We start from the raw sequence: 21435 nt of genomic DNA, 5'->3' as shown, positions 1-21435 counted from the left end.
TAACACCTTACATCCATTTATGTAACTTAATCCTTGAGATTTAATGAGTTAACTATGATTGCCATTTTAAATAAGAGGAAATGAAAGCTTACAGAAGTTAGCTAACTTGTCCAAATGACGACTATTAAGTGGAAGAGCTAAACTGAGTCTGATTCCAGAGCTGCAGCTTTTAGCCGCTACCCTATCTACATCTATGTAATATTTTCTCTTTCCTGGTCATGAGAGCTCCTGATGGATCCTAATATACTTTTGACCCGCATCAGCTTGCATGTTCTCTTTTGCTTAAAACAAAGAATTTAATACCCTCTCCACTATGTGTTCCATTTTGGTAGAGTTTTAGGTTACCTCAATAAGGATCATGTCTTTTATTTTGTGTTTCTGCCTAAATGGTGTTTTATTACAATCACGTCCACTCCGTAGCCCTTCATTACTGAATAAAAAACATTGAGGAGTGCATTTTAAAGCAAATCTTTTTCTTCATACAAATGAGACATCTTTCCATTAGTTCCTTAAAAAGGAGATTAAGTAAAATTTTCTAGCCATATTTTTGTAATTGGAATAATTTTTTCATCCTTTTCAGTTGCTTGTGGGATTGAAAATAAAATATCAGGCTCCATATTTTTTTTTACAATTCTTTCAGTAGTTAACCCGGAGATTACAATATCTCATCTTAAAGTTACTGCAATCTATTCAAAATTAATACTGCTTATGCAATTTATGGGCCAGCTTAAATTGGATCCCAAATGTACCATTTTCATCATGAAATAGGTTGCTGTTCTGCCTGCTCAACATTATTGCTTAGTGGGTCTGATAGTGCTCCACTTCTGATGAGTAACATTAGTCAGAGTTGCCTGATGTTCTTTGATCAGATTCTTTGTACTAGGATGGATGCAATAGCATGCCTAAAACTGCTATTTGAACAATTACTAGCTCTCTGCTGAAGGTGGTATGGCCTTATTCAAGAACCTTTTGAGGCTGCACTGTGCCTTTCTTAGAGTTTGCCAGACTTCACAAATCATCCTTACCTACCATAAATACTTTTAGCACCATGGATTATACCAAGTTATTCTGTTATCTGTTGCTGTATCAAGGACGCTTAAATTACACTGAAATCGATCAGCTGGAAGCATTAATAATCATTATCTCATATAGTTTCTGTAGGCTGGAAACCCAGGAGCAGCTTAACTGAGTGGTTCTGGCTTGGGGTTTCTCAGGAGGGTGTGGTGCAGCTCTTGGCCAGGGCTGCAGTCATCTGAAGGTTTAATTAGATCTGGAGAATCTGCTCTCAGGATGGCTCTTTCTTATGGTTGTTGACAATAGAACTCAGTCTCTCACTGGCTTTTTGAAGTTGACCTCAGTTCCTCACCATTGAGCCTCTCCAGAGGATTGTGTAAGTGTCCTCATGACGTGGTAGCTGGCTTCTTGCAGAAGTGATCCAGGAGAGACAACAAGAGAACATTTCAGCTCTTACCACAACCAAATCTTGTAAGCCACGCACTGTAACTTTTGTCTTGCACCACTTGTCTACATCAATGCCCAAATCTCTGGTTTTTCTTTCCCCCAAGTATAACCCTCTGCCAAGGATCATGGCTGAATTTCCAGATTCTGGCTTTGTACAGAATCCTAAGTGCCCACAGGTGAAAGGAGGTTACAGATTCTCAAGGACGGTTCACTATTCCCTCTAGGGCTTTTGTCCCTTGCCTATTTTGATTTCAGCCCCACCTATAGTGCCCACACTGTGGTGGTGTCTCAGCATCACCAGATAGGAGGAAATGTCACTCTGCTCTTTGTAAGCTTTGATCTAGCTCTTTAGCTTAGCTGGGGAAAACCAGCAATGCATTTTGTCTCTCAGTACCAGGCAACTGCTAAAAGCTTTTCTGGTTCCTCTTTCCTCCAGCAGCAGGTTTCAGGATAGGCACAGCTCAGACCACTAGCCCACACGCAGAACTGGCAAATGCTTTCAAAGGTGAGATAAAACGACAATAGACTGGATAAAATAAGTTGTGGGATGATCATACAATGGAATACCGTACAGCAATGAGAATGATAGGGCTGTTGAGTAAGGGAAGCCAGACACAAAGTAATTCAACTTTTGTGATTCCATTTATATGCCTTTCAAAGACACACACAATTAATTTATGGTTTAGATATCATAACAGTGGCTAGGTAATAGGTAATAAGAGTGGTAACGGGAGTGAGGAGGAACTTCACGTGCTGGTGATAGTCTATTTCTTGTTCTAGGACTGCTGTTACCCGAACATGTTCATTTTTTGAAAACTGTTGAGCTGAACATTTAATGATTTGTGTACATTTCCATATACGTGTATTACTTCAGCAAAAATTTAAAATGTGTAGGAATTGTATTATTGGTGTTTCTGTTTACATTTACATATTTCAAATAATATACTAAACATACAATATACTTAATCACAGAGAAGTTTAATGAAGAACTGGAAACCACTAGGCTTTCTACAGATACCAGGGTTTATCTCAATGTAATGGTGAGCATTTGAGCAGATTCTGTGCCTTTTTCATCAAGGTATTTTTCCTCTCGTGTTGGAACTGTGTCCCAGTTGAGGCAGGTAATAGCCATAGCTGATCTCTTCATGGACCTTACAAATACAGCATCTTCTGGGTCATCAAACACAGTTCTGCAAAAATGGCAGTAATGTCAGACAAAAAAGTCATTAAGCCAAAGTGAAATTTTGATTTAAACAAATAAATGAAATCTTACCATTTGCAACAACATGGATGGAACTAGAATGTATTACGCTAAGTGAAATGTTAGTTCAAGAAAGACAAATACAGAATTTCACTCATATGTGGAGTTTAAGAAACAAAACATGAACATAGGGGAAGGGAAGGAAAAATAAGATAAAAATGGACAGGGAGGCAAACCATAAGGGACTCTTAACTATAGAGAACAAACTGAGGGTCGTTGGAGAGAAGTTGGGTGGGGAGATGGGCTAAATGGGCATTAAGGAGGGCATTGGTTGGGATGAGCACTGGGTGTTATATGTAAATGATGAATCAGTAAATTCTACTCTGAAACCTTTATTATACTATACGTTAACTAAGTTGGATTTAAATTAAAAAATAAATAAGGAAACAACCCCTCCCCCCCAAATAAATGCCATATTTTTCTGTGTTATTGGTAGCATAGTACCACTAACAACTCTTGGCTTCTGCTGATAAATGACTTTCAGACTAAGGAATGCAATTTTTATTGTATATATTGTTTACTTTTAAAATACAGTTTTTAAATATATTTGGGATTGGCTATTCCACATTCATATGTTCATGATTTAAAACCAGTGTTAAATGAGATTATTAAACTATTTGTAGATGTCATATGCTTATTAGTATCTTAACTACATTTTATTAGAAAGTTGCTATTTCTCTACATTATGCTATATTTTGTTATTTTTTAAATTTTTGTTAAAAAAATTTTTTTTATTATTTTTGAGAGAGTGAGGGGGAAAGGTGTAGAGGTGGGGGGGGGAAGAAGAGGGTCCAAAGTGGGCTCTGTGCTGACAGCAGAGAGCCCAACATGGGGCTTGAACTCACGTACTGTGAGATCATGACCTGAACTGAAGCCGGATTCTTAACTGACTGAGCCATCCAGCTGCCCGTACATTATGCTATATTTTATGTGTTCTTGGCAATAATATTTTTCAACCCTGAATCCAAAGGAAAAAAAAAAATACCTAAGTGTAAAATTTAAAAAGAATTAATGACTTTAAAATTCATCAATGTTCTTGAATTTGAAATGTTTTTCATAGTTTAATGAAGTATTTACTTTTGAAAATATAAATTCCCATGAATATAAAATGTTAATCTACATATCTGCTTTCACTGAACATATTTAGAGGAACATTAAACATTTGTAATTTGCTAATAATTCTTAAGTTTTATTTTTTATGCACCAAATCAGCTGTTCATTTATTTCTGGTTATAATAATATTAAAAACCTAAATATGTAAAATATGAATAAATAGCTTGAGCTTATTTATCACAGAAAGACAGCAGTTTTTCTCATCTATTGAAGAGTTAGTCGTTTTTTAACTCATTAAAATCTATTTGGGAAATGAAGATAATTTAAAGTCAATACAATTATAAAATAATTTGATAGTAAAAGTAAAGTTAAAAAATTACTTACTTGTCTACATTATTCGCAAATGAAAAATCTATAAAAAAATACATTTCAAAGTTAGTATTTTTCAAATAATTATTCAGCTTTTTAAAACAGTAAAACTGTGCTATAAAGGAAAAGTCTAGAGCACAACTCTCTGATTTTTGAATGACCATTTAGGTAAATAATTCAATCCATCAAAAATGCCTTGACGCTTAAGCTCAAATTGAACTTTTCTCTTAGTTATAGTGCCTTAGGTTTGCCTTAGGTTTGAAGCAAGTTCTTTAATTCAATACAGTTCTCAAAACTCTGAGAACAGAATGCTTAATCAATTAAGTTACCAGTGAAATCCAAGTGGGGATTTTTGTAATTATGATATTGAGTCTCATGTGCAGAAAGTGATCCTTTTTCTCAGATAGACACATGAATCTATAAATGGATTACCAGACCAAATGAGGAGAACTATTTAGGGCAGTTTAAACCTTTTGAATTCTTGGCATTAACTTCAAAGAAATAGAATAAACAAATCCTAGATCACAAGAATCTCCATCTTCCCTAGCTTTGGAGCTCAAAGGCTAGTCCACAAAGCCGGGATTTCTTATGGTATCTTCCAGAGACTGTCATTGCTTTGTTCATTCCTCTCCAGAGGCCTGGTGCCAGGCCAGACGTGGAATGTACCAGCACCTGTTGGGCCACCAAAGCCCACAATACCACAAGCAGCAGGGAGCACATAGCCCCTGCCTTAGAGGAGTTCATGGAATTGTTCCCTTCACAAATGGCTGATCATTCCATTTCTGATTTCCCCAGTCTCTCTTGCTGCATTTTTTTAAGAATTTACATTTTACTTACTTACTTACTTACTAACTTACTTACTTACTTACTTTATTTATTTATTTATTTATTTATTTATTTATTTATTTATTTATTTATAAGTAATCTCTATACCCATCGTGGGGCTCGAACTCACGACCCTGTGATCAAGAGTCCTGTGCTCTTCTGACTGAGCCAGCCAGGCACCCCTTCTATATGTTTTAATTATAAAATGTTCATTTTGCTGATAATGAATATAAACTAGAAAATAGTAGAAAGTGAAATCTCCCTTTGATCTTTCTCATTCCTCTTACCAGAGGGATCACTATTAAGAGTTTTGTATATAGATTTCCAGCCTCCTATGTGCATACACATGTGTACTCACATATGTGAACTCAGTTCCAATTTTGTCATACTCTGCATTTTATTAGTCCATGATGTATTTTTCTTATACTCAATACCCCATGGAATAATTCTAAAGTGCAATGGTTCATGTTGTAGGAATGTTCCATCACTTAATATTCTTCTATGAAGGACGATTCGGTGTTTTCATTATTTTTTCTTTTACTTAGAATGTTTCATTGAGCAGCTTTATACATAAATCTTTGTTTTTATGTGCAAATACTTTTGCAAAAGAGGCTTCAAATTTAAATGCTGTTTTGAATGGTTTGCACATTTTATATGTTGGTGGATGCTGCCATATGGCCAAGAAGGTTGAACTAATTTATACTCCCACCAATAATTTATAAGTTGTGCTTTTTTCTCCCTTAATCTTTACTAACCTTCTCAATGTTTGCATATCTGCAGGACGAAATTGATATCTCATTGTTTTATTTTCCATTTATTTGCTCACTAGTAAGGCTGATTATGAGACATCACATTTATTTCCTTCTCTAAATGTCTTGGTCATAGCTTTTGTCACTTTTTTTTAAATTTGGAGTTTACAAATTGATTTATAGGAATCCTTTACTATAATAGGAATTAGCCTTTGCCTGTTGTATATATTGCAAAGATTTTATTTTAATTTTGTTCCTATATCATATAATGGTTGTCATTTTTATGTAGTTTAAATCTGTCAACTTTTCATTTTTATGGCCCTGAGTTTTGTGCAAAGCTTTGATTGTACTTTGTCTCCTTGGGATTATAAAAGTTGTTTTTTTTTCCCCCATGTACTTTTCAACTCATTTATATTTAGATATTTAATCTCTCTGGAATTTATTTTTCCTTATGATGTCTCCTGAAGAAAATGGTTTTTGTTTATTTCTTTGGCACAGGACTGCTCTGTGGCACAACTCCAGTGTCCCCCAGTCATGGCTTCCAAAACCTGCTCTGCTGACTGTTGATTTTTGCCTTCACAAATTCTTCTGACTCTGCAGTTTTCTCAATTGCCAACCAATCTCGAGTCCTCACACTGACCCCTGGTACCTCTCTGAGGCTTCATGCACAAATAGCACTTGGCATTTGCTTTCCTGGATGTGCCTCATGTCGTTGCTACTCAGAGTCAGAGATGTTTTTAAGGCCTGGATGCCCAAGGCTTCGATCCCCCAGCTCAAAAGTTTTAATTTTTACTTTTGTCTGGATTCTGGCCTCCCTGTCTTATATCTGGATTCACCCACTCTGGTGAACTATCCATTTGCTAAATAGTCTACATGAATTTTGTTGTTGTTGTTGTTGTTTTCTTCTCTCTTCCTGAGTAACACGCCTCAGCTGCTAGGCCTAGGCTCTGGGACATCATCCTTAGCCCTGCAGTTCCATCTTGTTTGGGGCAGAAGAGCAAATACAGAAATCCAGCAGTTTTACTTAGACCACTACTAGTCATTTAAAAATGTTATTGATATTTTCATTTATTTTAATCTCCCTCAATGTCTATCCCTACTTAGGTAGTTGGTGGGAAATCCCCCAATGTCTACTTCCTTAAAGCCGTATAAAAGCCCACAGCGTTTTGATTCTGAAGTTATTGGTGATCGTGCAATAAGCATGATAATTAATGGAAATCGGTGCATGTCTTCTACCCATTTTACAAGGATGGATAGGTGGCATTTGAAGAAACTACAAGTTGACCTTACTTCTCAAGCTGTTAGAATATAATTGGTTTCTTTCCCAGTATAAGGTTAAAGATAATGAAATCAAAACGTGGTGTTAAAATTACCTTATGAACAATTTTAAGTATGGTTTCTTCCCAGTTAAAGAATTCAGAGTCCTAAATGTGCATGTCAGAGCAAGATGAGATTTATATCAAAACAAATATAGAAACTATAAAACTGTAAGACATATTTTAAAAAACTTACATAGTGGGTTTTATTAGTTTCATTGTACATGTTCAGTTATTAAGATAAGCTAAAGTAAGCCAGGCTAAAGTATTGGGCTAAAAATACTATTTAGTTGCTCTGATATATTGGCATTTTGTAGGAAATGAGTAGATTAGGGTCATCCTAAGTTTTAGGAGGGCTATAGATAACATAGCTATGAATTCAGAAGAACAACTCTCAGGTGCAGTGAAACACTCTCCGTATTCTTTCTTCCTCTGATTTCATTTTTTGAGGTTTAATATGAAAAGTAATAAAGAGAACAAAAGGATAATAGTTTTTTTCTGCAATCTCGTTGCACTAAAGAAAGGTAAAGTGCTAAAGGTAGTGTTCAACCGTCTTCCTCATACTTGTAATAACAGTAGCGCTGAAAAACAGATGGAATGTCTTACATTGTTTTTAAGAGTGTGTTACCTATTTTTAAGAGTGGAGATTTTCTATCCAGAGATTCACATCCTGCCATAGCATGGCTCACTTGCACTAATCTGATAACATTCAGTTTGGGTATCTTACATGAAGTGAAAGAAAAAACCTAGGAGGAGACTAATAGAACAGTTCAGTTTTTATCACGTCCTTCATATGTGTCAGATCAGGTGGTGGCAGTGTGTGTATATAATGAGTGTGTGTATAAGAGTCGTGACAGCCAGAGGAAGATATTGTCTGTCCCTAGTTTTATAAATCAGAAAGCTGAAACAAATTAGGGTCAAGATTAATAAAACTTCTACTTACTAGCACAGCTGGTATTCAAACCTAGGGGGAATCTGATCCCAAATCTTGTGTTCTTGCCTCTATGCTAGTTGTTCTCTAACTGGGGTGTATATCAGAGTCACCTGAAAGGCTTGTTAAAACAGCTTTCTGGGTCCCATCTTTGAGTTTCTAATTTAGTTGATCTCTTTTGGGACAAGAATTTGTATTGGTCACAAGTTCTTATGCGATGTTGCTGTTACTGGTTTAGTAACCACACTTTGAGAACCACTGCTCTACACTCTACTGCATCTAGAACATGTCCTATGGACATTTCTTCCATTCTCTGGGACATGCAGTGGGTAAAGGGACAAGTTTAATGACATCTTGTGGAAACAGTCATACAAATTGATGCATTCTACAATTTAACTGGCCTGGTCCCTAAAAGAGTCGTGGAAACAAATTGCAAAATTTTTAAATTTAAAAAGAGTAAAGGTCCATAACAACCACATGTTGTTAGGAAATTTAATTGGATTCTGGTTTGAAAGAGCAGCTATAGCAGCCATCTTGGAACAACTGGGAACATTTGAATATGTATTGTTATGTATTAAATAGTATGAGTACACTCATAGTTAGTTTTTTAGGTATGATAATGTCATTGGGGCTATATAGAAGAATGCCCTTATTTTTAAACTTAGAGGCTAAATTATTTAGAAGTGAAGAGTCGTGATACCTGTTACTGAAACATCTAAATGGTTCAGTGGTATTTTGAGGCTTTCCAGTTAACATGGAGATTGGGGATGGCCAATCAGATGTAAGTAGAAGCTTCTGAGGAGGTCGTTCTTGAATAAAAAGGCAAAGCCTCATTTATGAAGGGTGGTGAATCCGACAGAATATTAACAATTATTGAATATGTAAGTGACATTCTTTCAACTTTTCCTATGTTTTGAAATTTTCAAGTGACATTCTTTCAACTTTTCCTATGTTTTGAAATTTTCACATTAAAAAGTTGATAGGAAAGTCTTAATTTTGCCATTCTTTTCCTCTTGCTCATTTAAAAAAAATGTTTTATTTTTGATAGCGCGTGCAAGCATGAGTGGGGGAGGGGGAGAGAGAGAGAGAGAGGGAGACAGAGGATCTGAGGCCAGCTCTGTGCTGACAGAAGAGAGATGGATGCAGGGGTCGTCGAACCAGGGAACTGTGAGATCATGACCTGAGTTGAAGTTGGATGCTTAGCTGACTGAGCCACTCAGGTATCCCTCTTGCTCATTTTTGACTAGCTTAGCTAGTTGTAGAATTTTTGGTTGACAATTACTTTTCCTCAGCATTTTAAAAGCATTGGATCTGGGGCACCTGGGTGGCTCAGTCAGTTAAGCATGTGACTTCGGCTCAGGTCATGATCTCGTGGTCCATGAGTTCAAGCCCCGTGTTGGGCTCTGTGCTGACAGCTCAGAGCCTAGAGCCTGCTTGAGATTCTGACTCCCTTGCTCTCAGCCCCTCCCGCGCTCATGCTCTGTCACTCTCTGGCTCTCAAAAATAAATAAACATTAAAAAAAATTTTTCTTTTTTAAAGGCATTGGATCACTGTCTTCTGACTTCCATAATTGCAGTTGGGAAGTTTATTGTGAATCTATAACTTATTATGTTATAGGTAATCTACATTTTCATTCTATTTTTAGATCATTTTGCCTTTGGTGTGGATTTTTGACATTGTTATATGTTATTTATGTCTTTGGATTAATTTTCTATGGTAAATCTAAAGGTTCATATCATTTGTGAAATTTGGAAAATCCTCAGTTGTTATCACCTCAAACATCAACTTATGCCCAATTTCTCTATTGTTTTCCTTCAGGATTACTAAACTGATGCTGGACCTTCTGTTTCTAATGTCTCCTTGTCTCAACAGCTAATTAATATTTTCTATCTCTTGCTTTCTCTATACTACATTCTGGGTAATTTCTTCAAAATCTTTTTCCATTTTAATATTTTTTTCCTTCATTTCTAGAAATTTTTTTTCTTTTTTTTTTTGCTCGTGGTTTTGCAAATCTATGTCATCTCTTTGGCACAGTGTCATGAGTAAAAGGGTTTTGTCTTTGCATCTTTTTTTGTACCTCCTTGTGAGGCCTGGCTGTATAGCAGTCACCTTGTAACCATAAATCACACTATGAATAGAACAAAAGATAGATGTATTCTTAAATACTGATGATATCATTGAACTTTGCACTAACCCTAAACACCCTCTCTTTGTACTATTTGCTGTGTGAGAAAAGTCTCTATTTGCTTAAGTCAGTGAAGTTGGATTGCTGTTACATGTAAGAAATTAATTTCTAATGAAACATCACTGAAAATATTCAAATTCTACTTTTGTATAATGAGTGTGTGTATATGAATCCAACCTAAATAGTAACAGTGATTATTTCTGGGTGAAGGAATTGTAGATGATCTTTATTTCTTCTTAATATTTTTGCCATATAATCAACAACTTATAGCTTTAATTGGTGAAATTGTCCAGTGATAGTGGTAATAATAATAAACAAAGCTTATTTACTGAGACTTTTATACTCACTAGACCCTAAAGGAAGAATTTCAAGTTAATATCTCATTATTATCACATTACCTCATTTAATTTAATATACATCAACAGATAAAATTGCATATCACTTTAATTGGACTAATAAAATTGGAGAATATTTATTCACCATGTAGGGGCTTAGCTTATTGTCAATTGCAGCCATTATTATTATAATCAAAGTAACCAAAAGTCTGAGGAATTTTAATTTCATTTTTCTTCTGTTTTCAAAATACCTGGAGGTATTCTCTGAGCTGTTTTTTGCTTAAACGGTGATCTAGGATTCCAGGAGGCATCTACTTTTCCTCTGAATGCTATTGATTGAACAATATGAGCCTTTTTGTGATTAAAAATGGTGATCATTGATCTTCTTTCCTTCTCTGTAACTTCTGACAAATGCAAATAGTAATGTTACTTCGTAGCATTATAGAGAAGCAGAGAGATTCAGAAAATAATTGAGCACTTGGAAAAATGTGTTTATCTGAACTATGTCATATGTGAACATCCTGTCAGAACTGCGAAGGGCTATCACAGTTATTTCCTTGGAGGTAAAAGAGGCCCCCTAAAGGGTAAAATGTAACATGGTGAGGTTATTTTTGTGGTTCATATAAATGGACATACTAGTTCATCTACAATGTCTAAAGGTGTATTCACAAAGAAATTATCATTGATTATATATGTCTTAATATATATATTTACAGGATTTCAAAGAAAACGATTTTTAGAACTTAAATAGGCCTTAAGAGATTTAGTCCATTTCTCTCATTTTTGAGATAAAACACTAAAATGCTGGAGATAAATGATTTGGCATCCAACACATTTATGTCAAAATCAGGGCAAGGAGACCAATCCTTATGCTCAGTTAGATGGTCTTTTCAATACAGTGATCAAGAGAAATAATTCCTAAGCTAGGGAAAATTTCAGAGCAAACATTTTGGAAATAAATAATTGAAAGTCCATTTATAAAGAAAATTATTTTCAAAGACTTTCAGCATTTTTAAGCTAGTGAGCTAGAAGACTGCCTTTCACTTATTTCTCTGCAAGAGGTGTCCTTACGATTTCGATCAAGCAACTCTACTCCTGGAAGGTGGTAGATTATATATAAACGGTACAGGTTATATTGGCACAAAGGGTTTTGGTAGAGACCTGCAAAGAGAGAATCCAAGTTAAGATGTCAGATTTCAAAACAGGTTTCATGTATCACTTGCTAAAATATGGGAAATTGCAGAATTAATACGAAACATAAGAACATGTAAAACTCTGCTCCCTGGACCAAACCAATGGCCCCACTAAAACTCACTTTTCAGAGCGGCCCTTTTTTTTTCCATTTGTTAAATACACTCATCCAACAAATATTTCCTGAGTGCTTACTGTATACTAAGAATGGCCCTAGGTGCTGGGGACATAGCGTCTACCCCATCTACCACAAATGATGAAAATTTTAACATGGCCATAAGTTAATTAGTAAAGAAACGACAAGGTATCAGCTCTGCGGAGGCCTTAATGCTGCTGTCTGCTGAAGTATTTGTTCCCTCCGTTCTCTTCTAGTCTCAAAGGTCACAAAGGTGGCTGTGTGGAGACGGGCAGAGATGCAGTACACTGATCTAATATCGTGTTCTTCCTCCACTTTAAACAATTGCACGCAGTTCAGATTACATAAATACCAGTGGCGTCTTCAGAGCTCAGCAGGAGCAGAGCTGAACAGGTGCTGCTCTTGCGTCTTGTTTACCTCTGGCCAGAAGCACGTGCTTCTGATTTCCTTTATGCAGGTGCTGTGATACCTAATGAATCACGCTGTCTAGTACAGTGGCCGGAGGTGGGAGGCAAGCGCATGTGGAAGAGCTCCTGGCGTTTCTGACGTCACATACTTTAGACATCAGCGTGCAGGTGCATTTAAAAAATTTTTCAACTAAAGTTGTGAGAGTTTTATTTTCGTGGAAAGAGTGAAGTATCTTCCCTCTTCTTCCCTAGGTGTGTGAAACAGGGTTACTTTAATACAACGTGAAAGAAAGCTTTCATGATTTCCACTTGAATATCTTTAGCTACTGGATTCTGCCAACGTGCAATTTCTAGAAAAACACTTCGGGAAGATATATCTGGTGAGGAGAACCACTAGGTGGCAGTAGTAGAAAGAGTTCCAGCCGTTGTGCGACTACATCGCTATCACAAAATGGGGCTCATGTACTGTACATGTTAAATTTAGGAGTAGTGCTCTAGCATTGGACTGTAAAATACAGAGACGCTTGATAAAAGCATGAAAACCTTAAGCATCATAAGCCCAGGAAAGAACAGTTGGCAACATGAAGAAGGTGGGGGAGTGCTTCAAAGACAATGAACTATTTTGATAAAAACTGAAAAAGTTGATCATCTGGATGTTTTCCCTGTAGGTCATAAAACATTTTGATATTTATCATATAAACACAAACTTTTCTGGCTAATGAAACCATTACATGTAGCTATTCCCTGTGAAAAACTTGAGCTTTACAGGGACTTAAAGTAGGCAATGGAAGACACCTGGTACATAATAAACAGAAGCAATCAGAATGAGGAAGGCATAAAAAAAAATGTAGATCCAGGAGCAACAAAGAATTTAAAAGAAAGGAAATATGTATGCATTGGGGGAAATAAGAGGAAAAAATGAAACGGAAAATTTTCAAGATTTCTTGAGTGACAAAAATGGTTTAAATTGTTAACTTGAAAGGAATTTGAAGTGGTAACAAATAATTATTACTACTGAACAGGGAATAGGACAGATGTATATTAAACCAGTAATAAGGACAGGTTTTAAAAGATCCACAGGGATCATGCATTGGAGCCAGAAAGAGAAAAGAACATCTTTCAAGGATGTAAAAGCAAAACACAATTGTTTTTAATGAGAGTTTAGGAGGAAGAATAAGTCACAGATGCTTCAGTGCGGAAGGCTATTCTTTGGTTAGCGTGTTGGAGAATCACATCTGATGCTTCATAACCCTATCGTACATTAAAGTGTGTGTGTGGGGGGGTAGTCTGCCGTCGCCTGTGATGTAAATTGAAAATGTAGCTATGACGTTTCCTCTTGGTACACCCTTCCCATTCTCTTTTCCCTCTGAGAACATTCCTATTTCATTTCTTTTGGCTTTTTTTCCTAGCCTTCAGTTAAGTAACTTCTTTATGTAAATTGAAAACCAAGCTTCAGCTCAACAAAACATACAATTTAGATTTACTGCTGTTAGATTACTTATAAAGAAGGTGCCTCAATACTGAAGACTTGATGCGTTCATTGTGGCTCACCATTTATCTCATTCTAAAGTAAAATCTAGGTGACAGCAAGTCAGAACGCTGGGCTCTTAGCCCAGCCTCTGCTTAAATTAACTTTAAAAAATAGAATTAAATCGTTTGAGAGGCATTTCATCTTTACGATTTTTCACTTTGTTTTTCCTTGCTGTTAAGTTTTAGAAAGAAGCAATCTTATTTCCAAACTCTTTTTCCCCCCTCCATACTATTAAACACTCAACATTTTGGATTTATGAGTTTTGGATTGATGCTGTAAAATTACCATAAATTAAGTTTCTAAGATATGAAATCAGTTTCCTGTGTCTGAAAGTTCTGAAAGCCTTCCATGATGTATGGGTACATTCCTTTAGAAACTATGAAGCAAAATTGCTTACACTTTCACTTTCAATAGGTTAATACTATTTAATCCACTTTCCCTCTAGGCTACTTATAGAGTACACCTCGGTGGCGCCAGCACTGTCTTGCTTATCTTAATTTGGGATTCTGAGTCTCAGCAATTTACATCTATCCAATAATATATCAAAATGTCTTTACTACCTTACTGCACGCTTGAATTACATGAGTCACATGTACGAAGCTACTCCTTGAAACAGAAGAGAAAAAAGTTATCTAAATAATTGGCTTCAGTTAATTTTTTAAAACTTTTAAAGCTAAATTGAAAACCATCATTTAAATGAACATTAAGGGTTTTAAGACCCCCTTTGAAGAAAGTTGATGTGATTAATAATGTACCAACATGTTCGCTTAATAGATGGGGAAAATGATACAGGGAAGTTAAAAGCAGTTATGTTCTGTGTCTGTGCAGAACAGCCTGCAGAAGCGAGTTCAGCTGGCAATGGTCACACACTAAGATTCTGAGGTTCTGGCTCAAGGTTACTTAGCAAGGGCAGCATCTCCGTTGTTTCCCACTGTCTTACTTTAACAAGATCTGTGGGCCACTGCACACCACATGCTCATACTGAATATGGAAATCATCTCTGATTATTAAAAGGCAAACCTGGACTAAAGCAGGGGATGAAGACAGTAGAGGGGTCAGAATATTCTCTTCTTCAAGACAAACAGCAAAGACCCAGTTGGCTCTTGTTATTGGGTGGATTGTTTTGTTTTGTTGTTTGGGGGGGGGGTGGTCCTGATGGGGTTTGGAGGGGTGGCAGGCGTTCGGAGCTGATGGCCAAGAAAGAATTTTTGAAGACATTTTTGGTGCAAAAAGGTGATTTTTATCAAAGCTCGGGGACAGGACCTGTGGGCAGAAAGAGCTGCACTGGGGTTGTGAAGAGTGACTGCTTATAGACCGTGGAGTTGGGAGAGATGAAGTCAGGAGGAAGTTTCTTAAAGGGTTTCCATATGCTAAAGAAGGTTCATTTACTGGAGGCCTAGCTTTTGTCAAGCTGAGGTCGTTTTTTCCTCTAGCAAAGCTTAGTCATTGAGACAGTAGGGAGTTCCTGGAGAAGGCTATCGATAAGATTGCTTTTTTTTTTTTTTTTTTGAATTTACTAAGATATTTGTAAACTGATGGAGACTGTTAGTGTAACTGTTTGTTTTCTGCCCTTTCCTTTGTTCTTGGGCAGCTGGGAGTGCCTGGGGAATGTCACATCCCACCTGGGGGCCCAGGTGGTGTAGGTGGTGTCAGCTTGCCTGACACTCCCTCATCAGTCCCACTTGAGCCATTTCAGATAGAGGCTCGAAGGCAGAGGCCATCAAGATCATAGCCCCACCCTGATCTCAGTGTCCCTCTTCAGCCCCTGTCTATTTGCCATCTGCAGGGGCCAAGTGGAAAAGGATAGAAAACGTTGAAGATGGAGTCTGAAGAAAATGGAGACCGTCTCTTGAAAGGGTCACTCTGTCTCTAATGGTGAATCCATAAAGGGCTTCTGGGAAGCAAATCTTAAAAATTATGCAATGCTGGGGAGCCTGGGTGGCTCAGACGGGTTAAGGGTCTGACTTCAGTTTAGGTTCATGAGTTCGAGCCCCCTGTGCTGACAGTTCAGAGCCTGGAGTCTGCTTCTGATTCTGTCTCCCTCTCTCTGCCCTTCCCCTGCTCATGCTCTGTCTCTCTCTGTCTCTGTCTCTCTCCCAAAAATAAATAAACATTAATAAAAAAAGTATTTAGAAACTTATGCAATGCAGGTGTCTGAATGTACTTCCCAATAGTGGAGCTTAACGAAACAAAAAATTTGAGAGAAATGAGGAGAGTGAAAGTTTAGGAACAGCAGAATGTAAGTATTTTGTGGCTGCTGCTGGTGGTGTTTTCCTGCTGTGTGCTGGGAGAGAGGCAGGGGGACTGAAGGTCAGGGAACATCATTAGCCAGAAAATGGGTCTTTGAAACACGTAGCTCCTGATTTAGAAAGAGTTCACAGAAAGGGAGGGAAGAGGAACATGGAGCTGGAGAGGGAGGGTGTGGAAAGGTAGACCGCCTGGAGAGAAGAGGTGGGGCCCTCCTGACTCAGCCTGGAAGTCAGGAATTCCAGTTTCCAGGACCTCACACTTGGCAGCTGGGGTAGGCCTCCCTGAAGCTCCGGGCCCTGTGTCTCCTGGGCCATCTCTTGGCAATCCTCCTCTTAAACGCCAAAGGAGGGGAAAATGCCGAAATGGATTAGAAGTTTCCCCTCCAGGCTATTTTCTCACCCTCTGAAGAACTTGTAACTGGAGTGGAATAATAACAACACTTTAGCATTTTATACGGTTTTACAACTTGAAAAGGCAAAAATGTTAACACTTGAAAATATATGGATCTCTCATTTTAATTAATGAGCTGAATCTAATCTGTGATTGCAAATGAGGCTCAGAGAAACTTAATCTGAGCACATTACTGCACAAATGCAATTAGTAGTCTAGTACGTGTGAGACTTTTTCCCATATAATATCTTCAACCAAAATGGGGCAAGTGTTCAAAGTGAGCATATTTGCTACCAAAGCTTTTCTACAAATGTTTTATTTTTGGGTAATTGGACATAGCATTCTCTCCCTTTCAAGAAATGATCCCACTACAAGATTCTCATTTGGAACAATTGTAGTCGTGTAACTTGAATTAGATGGCCATGACTGTAAGTAGAGGTCGCTTCAACTGTTGTGACAGGAAATGATAAGGACATTATATGACCAGGCTGGCCAACCTAAAGAACTAGAAAAGGCAACCCCACCTCAGGGCTGACACAACTCTATGCTCACGTACTTGCTTAACAAGGGAGACAAAAGCTGGATTTCAGACTCCACTCACTTCTGCACCAAGCACTTTGTTTAGGGCATAAACCTGTTGACTCCGATAGGACAACCTTGATTGGTAACTTCCAAATCCTGTCTTGTAAAATAAATCTGCTTAAATTATTGAGTTCTTACATTTAGCAAATTGTCCATTTAGTTGCACATCAAGTTCCTTCCGCTCTCTAAGAAATATTTAGGCTGAAAGTTATAAAACAATAAGCTCCAGACGGGGTCTTTTTTGTTTACTTTTGTGTTTCCGTGTAGCAGAGGGTCATATAGTGAATGCATGATAAATATTTATTGAATGAATGAATGAATAAATAAATGATATTTATTAAACAAGTGAATGGATTGATGCTAAACAAAGAAACAAGGCATGAGTTTAAATGTTAACATTTCTTAGTAGTTTGGTTAAGTCTCTGAGACCTGTGTGCCCACCATTAAAGGGGAAATCATTCTAATCAGATCATAGGATTTCTGTGAAGATTTAAATGAGACCATGATAAGAAAGCATATTCTCAACAGGAAAGACATTCAAATATGTTGTGATTATAATGATTATTATTTAAAATGTCATTTTTTTTAAAAAAAGTAGGCTTCCTGTCCAGCGCAGAGCCTAAAGCAGGTCTTGAACTCAAGATCCTGAGATTAAGACCTGAGCTGAGATCAAGAAGTTGGGTGCTTAACTGACTGAGCCACCCAGGTGCCCCAAGTTGTTTTTCAAATCTATTTACAACTTAGCAGAATTTTCTAGACTGCATGCATCTCAATTCATTATGTAATTTACATAAACCACAGTAATACCATTTTTGTTTTTATTGCTGCTTCAAAATAACATTGATGTCAAGAAATCCTTTTTCAAAACATGTCTGACAGAGTTAGCTTACTATTTCAGACAATCTTAAGGGCTAGCTATTAGCCCATTTTACGGAAAAATGAAGGTAAGTGAGAGTTCCAGATCAGTCATTTAATCCCAGAAACATTTGTTCCTCACAAAAGGGCCAGATAATTCCAATATGCAGGCCAATCCTGACTATTTCACAGACCTTATCACATTTCATAAATAAGCCTGGAGTTATTTGCATGTTAAAAGATGTCTGAGGGGGCAAGACTGCCATGTTGCCAGCTCCAGGGGACAGCATTCAGTGTGTAGGCAATATCAATGTGCCCCTTGGACCTGTGCTGTGCAAGAGCTCTGAGAAGAACAAGACAGGAAGTAACCAAAGATGATGAAAACCTAAATAGAGGAAGCAGAAAAGAAAGGGTGGTGATAGATATGTACTAACTAGTGAGTGGGTGAGGATAATAAGGGAGGGCAAATGGTCTTGACCAACTGCCCAGTTTGTGGCCCGAGTTGGTGTGCTGAGGGGAGGGATGGGGTGTAGGAGTCAACTTATATTACTGTTTGTTTCCTAAACATCTGTCTTCAACTTCTTTCCAAAGGGAAAATCAACAAGATTTTAGATTAACAATGACAACAACAACAAAACATAGAGCTCACATGAACTTGGTGTCATTTTAACATTGGGGTTTGAACAACCTACCTATGAGAACCTAAGTCATTTTTCTCCAATACGGTAGGTGTAACTGATTAGCACTGAAAATATATGAAAACTTTAATTACTCTATGAATTGATCTGATCAGAATCTCCACCATCAACACCATTTTACACATACTCAAAACACTGTTTCAGGCAAGTCTGAGAAATAAATAGAAAATAAATAGGAAAAAAACACATCAACTTCACGACATTATGTAAACAAGTCTCCAAACTCTAAAGTTTGAAAGCCCACTCATTGGGCTGAGTGTCTTTTCCCTTGGTACACCCAAAATAATTTGTCTTCTGTTCTACCTGTGTACAGGTTATTTATCCTTCAAGAGTATAAGCTTATTAGGAATGCAAGCCGGTGCAGCCACTCTGGAAAACAGTATGGAGGTTCCTCAAAAAACTAAAAATAGAACTACCTACGACCCAGCAACTGCACTACTAGGTATTTATCCAAGGAACACAAGGATGCTGTTTTGAAGGGACACATGCACCCCCATATTTATAGCAGCACTGTCCACAACAGCCAAAGTATGGAAAGAGCCCAAATGTCCATTGACAGATGAATGGATAAAGAAGATGTGGTATGTATACACACACACACACACACACACTGGAGTATTACTCGGCAATCGAAAAGAATGAAATATTGCCATTTGTAACTACATGGATGGAACTGGAGGATATTATGCTAAGTGAAATTAGTCAGAGAAAGAAAAATATCGTATGACTTCACTCATATGAGGACTTTAAGAGACAAAACAGGTGAACATAAGGGAAGGGAAACAAAAATAATATATAAACAGGGAGGGGGACAAAACAGAAGAGACTCAAATATGGAGAACAAACTGAGGGTTACTGGAGGGGTTGTGGGAGGGGGGTAGGGCTAAATGGATAAGGGGCATTAAGGAATCTACTCCCAAAATCATTGTTGCACTATATGCTAACTAATTTGGATGTAAATTTAAAAAAATAAAATTAAAAAAAATAGTATGAGCTTATTGAGCAAGAACTATGTATTATTTATTTTTCCAACCCATTTCACACTGTCTTCCTGGGGGTGATTCAGTATACATGAATGAAATTTTCTGTTCACCCACTGGAAAGCTTTAAAAATTTTTAATTTTTTTGGTGTCAGCTTTATTAATATAATTTGCATACCACATACCACTCATTGTTAAGTATTCAATTCATGTTTTTTAGTATATTCAAAGAGTTGTGCAACCATCATCACAGTTGATTTTAAAACATTTCATCACTCCCAAAAGAACCCCTAATTCTTTAGCTATCACTCCCCAGTCCCCCCTTTCCCTCCCAGCAGTGGACAAACAGAAATCTATTTAAAAATAGTGAAACTCTCAGTGTTGTTATCACAATAGATGTATGTATTCTGGACACATCATATAAATGGAATCACATAATATGTGCAAACATTTATATTTTAAATAAAACCAAACGTACAGGTGTAAACATGTAAATCTTTTGTCACTTTCATCATTTCCCTTTGACATGCCATCTCAATTCTCCAAAAAATGTTTTCCACCTGTTATTCTTTCAAAAACATATTTTTAAAACGAATAAGATTTAGTCTTCTTTTCAGGAATATTTAAGTATTTAGTTATACCACTGATCTAATTGAAACTTAAAAAATGCAACCTTTCCTGTGTTACTACTATTTTAACTTATGGCCATATAAATATACAAATGAATACTTAGGCTCTTCAGATTGAGCATTCCCTTTAATTCCTTCACTGTTGCGTCAATGTCCGTTAGCTCATTGTGGTGTAGCAGAAGGATATGCAATGAAGGTAGAGAGTGCAGGCCTGAAAAACATTATTTTGTACAACATTTTAAATGCTTTTAATGCTAATTAAACATGCCAATTAAACAAAAGCAAAGAATACATTTCAGCTGGTAAAAGGAGTCACTACTAATGATGTGAATTGTCATTGAGAATACAACAAAACATAAGAATTTGAATGATTGAGTGTGATGTGGGAATGTAGAGTCAATTTCTTCCCACTGTTATTGTTTTACGTTTTTTCCTGTAGCTATCATTTTTCTGTTTGATTTCAGAGAGGTTATTTTCTTTACTCTTCTTCTTATTGTTTTGTTTTGTCACTGTTACTCAGATTTATAAGGCCAATCAAGGGAATAATTACTCATTTGAATTGGTACTTTCCCCGAAATTGCGCAGCTAAATATTTTCTTCACACAATAGGAAGAATATTCACATTACTTTTGTTGATTCTAAGTTTCACATTTCCCCGCATTTTTAGCATAAATGAAAGTGGGTTGTGTCTTTACTATAGCCACATCATAGTTGAATTGGAAGATTTTCTTTCTTCACAGTACATGAAATCACGGTGGATCTTTTTTTTTTTTTTTTAATGTTTATTTATTTATTCTGAGAGTGTCTGTGTGCAAGCAGGGGAGGGGCAGAGAGGGAGATCCCAAGCAGGCTCTGCACTGTCAGTGCAGAGACAGAAGCAGGGCTCCATCGTGCAAACTGTGAGATCATGACCTGAGCAGAAATCAAGAGTCGGATGCCTAATGGACTGAGCCACCCAGGTGCCCCGAACTCACGGTGGATCTTAAAGTTTATGGTATTTTTGGGTGCCTGGGTGGCTCAGTCGGTTGGGCGGCCGACTTCGTCTCAGGTCATGATCTCGCGGGCCGTGAGGGCTGTGAGTTCGAGCCCCGCGTCGGGCTCTGTGCTGACAGCTCAGAGCCTGGAGACTGTTTCGGATTCTGTGTCTCTCTCTCTCTGACCCTCCCCTGTTCATGCTCTGTCTCTCTCTGTCTCAAAAATAAATAAATGTTAAAAAAAAAATTTTTTTTAATTTATGGTATTTTGATCCTATGATACATGATATTAAAAAAATGTTTTGTGCTGTACCTTTTGTATTTCA

At 37.1% G+C, this 21435-nt stretch overlaps 1 protein-coding gene across 4 annotated transcripts in view; it reads right to left on the bottom strand.

The window, feature by feature from the left end:
• Positions 1 to 2420: 2420 nt before the first annotated feature.
• Positions 2421 to 21435, bottom strand: part of LRRC72 (leucine rich repeat containing 72) — a 41918-nt gene continuing 22903 nt past the window's right edge. For 3 of the 4 annotated variants that reach the window (XM_006929230.5, XM_045052442.1, XM_045052443.1), the window contains exons 5-9: positions 20236 to 20346; positions 11558 to 11647; positions 10738 to 10890; positions 4160 to 4187; positions 2421 to 2651 (exon numbers count right to left, since the gene is read on the bottom strand). In XM_006929230.5, the coding sequence (XP_006929292.2) occupies positions 2486 to 2651; positions 4160 to 4187; positions 10738 to 10890; positions 11558 to 11647; positions 20236 to 20346 (548 nt within the window). In that variant the 3' untranslated portion in view covers positions 2421 to 2485. The remainder of the gene's footprint in view (positions 2652 to 4159; positions 4188 to 10737; positions 10891 to 11557; positions 11648 to 20235; positions 20347 to 21435) is intronic. The other variant, XM_045052444.1, reaches the window with a different exon arrangement.

Source organism: Felis catus, chromosome A2 (assembly GCF_018350175.1).
Source record: "Felis catus isolate Fca126 chromosome A2, F.catus_Fca126_mat1.0, whole genome shotgun sequence".
NCBI lineage: Eukaryota > Metazoa > Chordata > Mammalia > Carnivora > Felidae > Felis > Felis catus.
This window is presented reverse-complemented; position numbering and strand designations above follow the sequence as displayed.